At 42.9% G+C, this 8,535-nt stretch overlaps 1 protein-coding gene across 1 annotated transcript in view; it reads left to right on the top strand.

Moving 5' to 3' along the window:
• Window positions 1–2,790: 2,790 nt before the first annotated feature.
• The window catches only part of nfkb1 (nuclear factor of kappa light polypeptide gene enhancer in B-cells 1), an 86,507-nt gene continuing 80,762 nt past the window's right edge, over window positions 2,791–8,535 (top strand). The window contains exons 1-2 of the mRNA XM_063189689.1: window positions 2,791–3,387; window positions 5,658–5,754. Coding sequence (XP_063045759.1) covers window positions 3,202–3,387; window positions 5,658–5,754 — 283 coding nt within the window. The 5' untranslated portion in view covers window positions 2,791–3,201. The remainder of the gene's footprint in view (window positions 3,388–5,657; window positions 5,755–8,535) is intronic.

Below are 8,535 nucleotides of genomic sequence, written 5' to 3'. Positions count from 1 at the left end.
GGGAGTCTGGTGTAATTTGTCTGGAAAGCATGTTTTTGTTTCTTCTTGTTTAAAAAAATAAATAAAAATATTTTAAGTTCTTCAAGACTTTTCTAAAAGTCTTAACATTTAGACACAACTCCTGTACCTCGTATCGAATGTGTCTTTTGAGCATTGTGGTAGCAGTATGGTATTTTTATCAGTACTTTGGTATTTCAGGAGAGAACTGGGATATACAGTGCATGCCTGAAATGCACGTCGTTTGTGGATCTTGTAATCCTATAGTGATTTTTTTTTTCTGTGTGTGCCAAAATGGAATTGTATAGTTTGCATGAATTTTGATCAGGAAAAAAACACCCATTGTCAGCTAAGGTGACAACGTTGGAAATTGGTAGAACTCACTGAGCCACGTAGTTATTCTGGTCTTTGGGACATACTCTGTCTATTTCAGCTAAGCAATTTCTACTAGAGGTGCACCGAAATGAAAATTTGTGGCCGAAACCGAAACCGAATAATAATTAATCACTTGGCCGAATACCGAAACCGAATATTACAATTCCGTTAAGTTATCAAAAGTTTTTTTTTTTTTGTGAAAGTATTGCTTAAATCTATGGCTTACAATAAATGTTTACACATGCTTTTGAAAGAAAATAAGTTTGTATTTTAAGTGTGTCTTTAAATGTTACAGTAGAACTGAAGTTAGTTTAATTAATGCCCATTTTCAATTCATTTTCTATTCGGCCTCCGATTCGGCCACTCAAGTGTCTTTTTTTGCGTTTTCGGCCGAATATTTTCTGCGGGCGAATTTTTGGTGCACCTCTAATTTCTACCAATATTTTCCAAATATGTTTAGTCCAGAATAAGTCATGTTACGTATGTGGGCCTGGACAGTGCTACTGTATTACATGTCTGTTTGTATGTGTGCTACAGTAGTTTACTGTTTGCATCTAGCACAGCCCCATAGTGGAGAGGGCAGGCAGAGCAAAGCAACACCTGCAAAGAATAGCACCAGCACTCGGGTCTCTTTCCAATATCCTAACTCGCATCCTCCCTTGCTCCCTTTCCTGCTTGTGGCCTCGTGATGACATCGCTGACGACAGAAGTGTGATTCGGTATCTTACAAATGTGCAATTCTAATGTAATTTTCTCAATGGCGGACAGCGAGGAAACGTAGGCCTAATTGTTTTCTCCACCGAGGCAGGGCGTCGGCGAAATGCGAGGCCCCCAAGCACAGGCCAAGGACCGGAGTCCACATATTGGAAAGGGCTCGCTCTCTCTCCTCGCCCTGAAGGCCCTCAACAACTGCAGGACTATTCATAGCCCACCTAATGATAGGCCACCTCCTTCAACAGGAATGCCTCCCTCCCCTCTCCTGTCCAGCTCTCTCTCCCACCCACCCGTGCCACTACATCTCTGTTACCACTCACTCACTGCCCTGGTTTCACTTCAGCAGTGATTCACAAACATTTTTTTCTACTGGGACCCTCTTTCCAAACGTCAAATGTTTTTTTTTATCCATCAATATTGCTAAATTGCAATTTGAAATTCATCACAGGGAAATATAAACACAGGCTGTGGTATACATTCACTTATGAACCATAACATTTTGTTATTTCGCTGTGTTATCATGGACGTGTACATGTGTCTAGGTTTTATGCAAGCACTCCCTTCTCGGTCACCTCCTCTGCGACCCCTTGAGGGGTCCTGACCCCCAGTTTGGAGATCACTGCACTACAGAGACCTGGCCTGTGCTATGGGAAGAGCTTCACTGTACTCTGACACTGACACTGGCGCCCGAATGAAGGCCAAGCACCTCATGCAAAACACACTGACCAGCAATTCACCGTGTCTGTGCCTGAGTAAAATGTTGTTCGAGCGAGGGATGACTCACCTGATGTTGTTTAGGTTAGTTAAGTGACTAGTCATTTTGACCACATTTCATACAGAGGGCCACCACTGCCAGCATAATAGACCAATTAATGAAACAATCTTAAATAGGCCTAGTTGGCCTGACTCACACAACTTGTGATTTTTTCCTCCTCTAGCTCTACCATGGTGACTTGGAGCAGTCATTTTGCCACTGTGCTTATATTTAACTAGTTGTGTACAAACTGTGCGTTAATATCAAACCTCTACCATACAGTGGCATGCTCTGTTATTTTTTCTCCCGACTTTATTTCATGACATTTCCCCATTCACTGAATAGAAAGTTCAGGGATTGTCCACAGGGGGGCAGACTGTACGAGATTATGCTGTGGATGTTAGAAGCAACTTCATTTCGCGTTGTGTTACGTCACAGGGAATTTCCAGTAAGGAAGTCAAGTTTTCTGTACAAACACCGACTCGATCCTGACATTATCTTTTGTGTCAGGCACTTTCTGAAAATCATTTTACCTTCCTACGGATTTCATGCATCTTGACCTTGATGATTTGGCCGTGAACCGTCGGATTTATTGATGCAAATGACTTTGACAGACTCATGCTGACGTGCTGTCCGATTTGGCGAGCTTAGTGACTTTACTCTGCGGCATGGCGCAATAATTAGCCATACTAGATTCTGATTTTGATTTTGGGTTACGGTGCAAGTTGTATGAAGATACTGTATACGACTGTAACTCGGAAAGGTAAGGTCGTCGTGTTCTTGTGAAGTCACACGGCGTTGTAGTCAAAGTGTTCATCTCTATGGGGGTCTTGGCTCTATCAATAGGCTAGTTGTGTGTTGTGATGACTGCGACTCTCCACTTCCTTGTTCGGACCACCGTGTGTTGTCTCGCCGCACTCTTGATAGCCTTAATTTCTAACGGAGTTGGCGGGATGTGTCTGATCTGGTGTGAATGTGCAGAATTGTTCCAACCTCGTTCCTTATGAACTGGGGGTAAATTAAACTTCTTAAACAACGCATGGAGGGGTGAAGGAGCGCACGCGTGGTCCGCAATGTTGTGTTTTCCTTGAGCCACTCAAGACAGGAAGCGCGATGAACTACTTGCCATTCATGACAGCATTGACTTCATATCTGTGAGGTGGGAAGAGGAAATTAATGCATGTAACGTGTTACTGATAACCGGTGTCTATCGTCTTCATGTCAACAGCCAGTTCAGAGTTTTCTTGTGTACAATAACATCTATCTGCAGTGAGTATCAGACTTGACCCACTGAAGAAGTCAGATAACGTGCTCTGATTTGGGGGTTTGGGCTAAATTATCCATGGAGCAATTCTGACTTCATGTCATTCATTTCTTCAGTCCTGTGTTGTTTATGCGATCAGTCACTCACCACTGGACTGTCTCGTCCAGGGCTCAGACTGATTAACCTAGATGACTATGGATTCGTTGTGTGTATTTATTCTTTTCTTATTGGCTCCACTCCAGGAACCATGGCTGAAGATCCTTCATCATACCTGCACCAACCGGTTAGTGAACCTTCAATAACACCCCATAAGTCCTCAGGACAGTGTAGACGTGAGGTTCAAGCTTGGCGTCATGATCCTCAGGTTAGGTTGAAGTAGCATCTTAGGAGATGCATGTAGTAGTAGTAGTCTAGTGCTGTGACAGACCTTTAGGCTGAGGCCTGGCTTAGAACAACATTGTGGGACCCAAAAGAAACTATGGGGAGTCAAATTTGGAAATGTGAAAGGTTTTCTTTGCTGGAATATGGCTCGAATATTAAGCGCTGACCACAAGAGGATCTTATTCACCCTGTAATAGCCACAGTGTTTTCGAAACACTCAAGTCCTCCACCGCAAGTGACTATTTTAAATGTCAGAGTGCATGTTTTGTTACTAAATGCATGGGTGAGTCTGTGCCAGTTGGTTAGTTTTATGGGCTTTTGCAGAAGGTGTTTTTGGCTGAGGAGAGGCTAGGATTAAACTACTCATACAATCCACACTTGAGTCATAAGTTGTGAAGGAGATGAAACACACACAGGGCCACGTTTTGAGCAATGTTGCTGAGCAACAGCATGGTTGGGCTCCTGATTTTCGAACAGAATGATCAAAAGTTGTCTACCACTTTTCCAAGGTCTCTTGTTTTTGAAAGCGCTGCTGTGATATACAGCCCAAATAATATCTTATCGTATCGATGACATTGCACAGAAACATGGCTCAAAAGCTGCCCTGTGTATCATTGCCCATGCCAGATGGTATTCGGACATAGCGCCTGATTTCATGCTTGACAGTTTATTTGCAAGAATAGGCGAAAGAACATAACAGCGAATCATTCGTTTTTTTTTTCTTATTTCAAAAAGGGTTAAGGGTTCAACCTCAGGCCTTTGTTATCCTATCAGGCCTGCAATACCTACAGTAGGAGCTGTTCTCAGTGCATACAGCAGCTCCCAGGATGTAGACAGACCGATGCACTCTGACTGAGGTGGCGGGCGTGCTCAGAGAGCAGCTGCGAGAGTGCTCACAGGAAGTTGTTGAAATACGCTGAGGTTTGCGTTTCTCGACAGCCCTCTCTACCTTGGGCTACCTGTTTGTATTCACCGCATCGGAGGAGGCAATAGGCAGGCAGCTACAGTGTGTGGTTTTAGGTGGATGCTTGTTATGTGTTTCACAAGGCCTCTGTGTGTTTGTCATTTACAGAGAAAGCTCCATGCAAAACTGGTGACAGTGGTGCTACAGTGATGTTTCCATGCAAAAGTGGTCTTATTACAGTGAAAGTTCCATTCAAAAGTGGTCTTATTACAGTGAAAGTTCCATTCAAAACTGGTGTTATTACAGTGAAAGTTCCATTCAAAAGTGGTCTTATTACAGTAAAAGTTCCATTCAAAAGTGGTCTTATTACAGTGAAAGTTCCATTCAAAACTGGTGTTATTACAGTGAAAGTTCCATTCAAAAGTGGGCTTATTACAGTCAGTGAAAGTTCCATTCAAAAGTGGTCTTATTACAGTGAAAGTTCCATTCAAAACTGGTGTTATTACAGTGAAAGTTCCATTCAAAAGTGGTCTTATTACAGTCAGTGAAAGTTCCATTCAAAAGTGGTCTTATTACAGTCAGTGAAAGTTCCATTTAAAAGTGGTCTTATTTGTTACATGCTGAAAGTTGTTTTCTGTCTTGATCATTGTCTGGTCACCCTGCGGCATTTGCTGTAAGTTGTTGTGTTTCTCAATACAAGGTCTGTGTGTCATTCACGGTGAAAGCTCAATGCAAAAGTGGTGCTATTTACGGTGGAAGTTCCATGCAGAAGATGTCTTTTGTCTTGAGCACTATCTAGTCACCCTATAATACTGTTCAAAGTTCACCCCATTCTGTTATTTTGGTTCCTGTTATTTTGGTTCCTGTTAAGTGAAAAAATGAGCACCTGCAGTTTGTAGTGCAATGATTCTGTAGTGACATGATGTCCATATCATATGAATTTGAATGTATACTCAATAACCTTGTTTCATTTTCTGACAGTGTTTTGTCTGCAACTTAGATCCCACCTGGAGTAATACTGTAATTACATGATGTTCATACTAAAAGTAAATGTTAATCCATGCTCAATAACACTTATTTTATCCAGGAAGATAGATGCTGACACTCAAGGTTGCATTTTTTTTACCTTTTTATTTGGCCTCAGCATCTGTCTTCATGGACCAAGTTTGAGAGCCCCTACACTGATGAGCACCAAGGAAAAAAGATGAAGACCCAGAAGCACTCCAATTACCTGCTTGTGTTTAACACTCATTTTATGTCCTTGACAGTATTTTGACTACGGCTTACAAGTGGATCCCAGCTGGATTGACCTCGATCCTGGTCCCATTAATAACATACCCAACAACAGCAACTACCTGCGAATAGGTGAGAGCAAGAGAACACATGCCATTACACGATTGCTATGACCAGGGCTGCAAATGAAATATTTTCACCACCAGCCAAAATGGCTAGTAGTAGATGTTAATCCCACCAGCCAAACACACACTCACTAATTGGTCAGAGTGGCTCGTGAGTTTTATTTTCTGCCAAGCAAATGAATTTCACCAGCATTTGGCCAGTTGGCTGGTGTTAATTTAGAGCCCTGGTTATTACACGATGAAAATAAGACGTTTATTGTTTTTATTTATTGTCGGTGCATGTTTTCGAGCTGTTCACAGTCTGATGAAGAGTGAAAAGCTTGAAAACATTTACTGGGATAAAAAAAAGAAAACGTTTAAAAATAGCCCAACGGGAGCAAGTGTGCGGACATTCAAATTTATTTTCATGCTTGCCTGACCCTTTTGTCCTGCGCCAGCAGTTTGGGTGTGTGCATCACAGATCACAACCTCTTCCCTTGGCAATTGTTATTACACCTATGATTTGTCATTGAGCGGACTCTCTCTCTCTCTCTCTCTCTCTCTCTCTCTCTCTCTCTCGCTCTCGCTCTCTCTCTCTCTCTCTCTCGCTCTCGCTCTCTCTCTCTTTCTCTCTCTCTCTCTCTCGCTCTCTCTCTCTCGCTCTCTCTCTCTCTCTCTCTCTCTCTCTCTCGCTCTCGCTCTCGCTCTCTGTCTCGTGTTCAAACAAGAAAGCCATTGCAAGTTGTTGTTACAGTTGTGTAACCTTAGGGACAGTCCCTTTCTCCAGGGATCTACCGGTGACAAGGCGACGGCAGAAAGGACCACAGAGTGTGAATTTGACATAGTGTGAAATTGAACTCACATCCTTTTGGTGTTCTGGGCATTTGTTGCCCTTATTCGGATAGGACACTGTAATATACGTCAGGAAAGTAGGCAGAGAGGGAGATGGGGAAGGATGGGGAAATGACCTGGTTCGAACCCGGATCACCAGTGTAATGATATGATCCCTTTATGATAGGTGTAATGATATGGCGCCTTAGCCCCCTGAGACACGGCTGGCCCCTTCCAAAACCCATATTCTTCACCAGTGCGGCGACCGCCACCGTCATCCCTGGAACCAGTCAGTGAGAGGATAGCCACAAAACACCACTCTCAATTTCGATTGATGAAATTTGTGAGACATATGCGTGTCATACAGATTCATGAAAAGACACAGGCGAAGGGAATTGCTGGACACAAATCAGGCTATATTTGGGGGGCAGCCCGTAGTAACATATGAAAACAACAGTCATCTCCGAGAGGTCAGTGAGTGGTCCTTACCTCTGAGATGTCTTTTAAGAAGAAGAAAAAGAAGGCATTTGTTTAGGGTTTCATGATGTCATTGTGAAACTGTACGCTTGGAGAGCTGCAGAGAGACAGAGAGCAACTCGTTGCACTGAAAGCTGTCACACAGTGAAGCGTCTTCCATTTTCTCTTTTCTGTGGCAGGCCACTCTCACTTCTCTTTCACTAGTGAGAGGAGGGGTGATGGGGACCGTTTCGCAAGCACGATACTTACTTTATTCAGACGTATGAAACCCAGCAAGTTGGCGATGAAAATAGCATCTCATAGACCAGTGGTTCTTGACCTTCTTTTAAAAAAATAAACGCCCCCCCCCTGGACCTCATCATAAGCCTCCCAACACCCCCTTGACGTCATCACAAGCCTGAGTATTAAAAAATAAAAGGGGCTAATGCCCCCCAATGGCAACTAAGCACCGCCCCCTCCCTCCCGGCTGTGTCCTTCTCTACGCCCCCCTAAGGCTCTCCAAATCTCCCTGTAGAGCCCCCGTTGAGAAACGCTGTCATAGACAGAGTGGATGAATGGTCGGTCCACCTGCATATTCAAGCGTAATAACAGTTTAAACACTTAGGGATTTCTTTTTGAGGAGGGGTTCTATATGATAAAAACTTTTACATGTCTTAAGGCAAAAGAAACCCCAAAGTGTTTAAGTTAAACAGTTAGACATAATGAACTTAATACATGTAATAACAGTTTTCCAGGAACAGTGAAATATCTGCAATCTAATCACGATCAGTTAATGTGTTGCATTACCGTTGATTGCATGAAGTATTGCACCAGCTTTCAAAATTTTACACAGTGACAGGCAGGCGTGTGAGAAGTGGAGTGATTGGGTCTCGTTTTGCAAGCATGGTGCTTAGTCCAATCAGACTTACTGTATTTAACTCAGTGAGTTGGTGATGAAAATAACTTTTCATAGATAAACTAAGGGGATGAATGGTGGACTCCACATGCACATGCACATTGAAGTGTCATAGGGGTGTTGTCATAATTGTAGTTTTTCAGGAAAGGTGAAAGGGCTGGATGAGATGATCTATTCTATTCATTAGTTATTGTGTGCGTACTGTTGTGTGCATGAGGAATTGGTACAGGTTTCGAGGTTTTAAACATTTTACAAGCGTATGCTAGCTGCATCAGGTGCTTCACCTGCATTTTGATACTACCGAGGCGCCATAATTGTAGTGTTTTCAAGGAATTCTCCAATCGCTGGGAAATGATTTATTAGTCACCGTGCATTGTGTTCATGTACAATTTGCAGCAGTTTCTCACACATGATGGGCTGGCTGTCTTAAAGTGATACTGTCCCATTTTTGGAAATAAGCACCTCTCCTTGAGTTAAAGGATTGGGTTTTACCGTTCTCCTGTACTTTCAACCGTTCTCTGAGTCAGGCAGTGCAAATTTTACCTCCAAGCTAGCAATTAACATCGAGTCAATTAAAACTCAATCATTAAACTCAAGGAGAGGTCT

Source organism: Engraulis encrasicolus, chromosome 23 (assembly GCF_034702125.1).
Source record: "Engraulis encrasicolus isolate BLACKSEA-1 chromosome 23, IST_EnEncr_1.0, whole genome shotgun sequence".
In the NCBI taxonomy this organism is placed as follows: domain Eukaryota; kingdom Metazoa; phylum Chordata; class Actinopteri; order Clupeiformes; family Engraulidae; genus Engraulis; species Engraulis encrasicolus.
The sequence above is the reverse complement of the archived record's forward strand: the minus strand, read 5'-3'. Positions and strand labels throughout refer to the sequence as shown.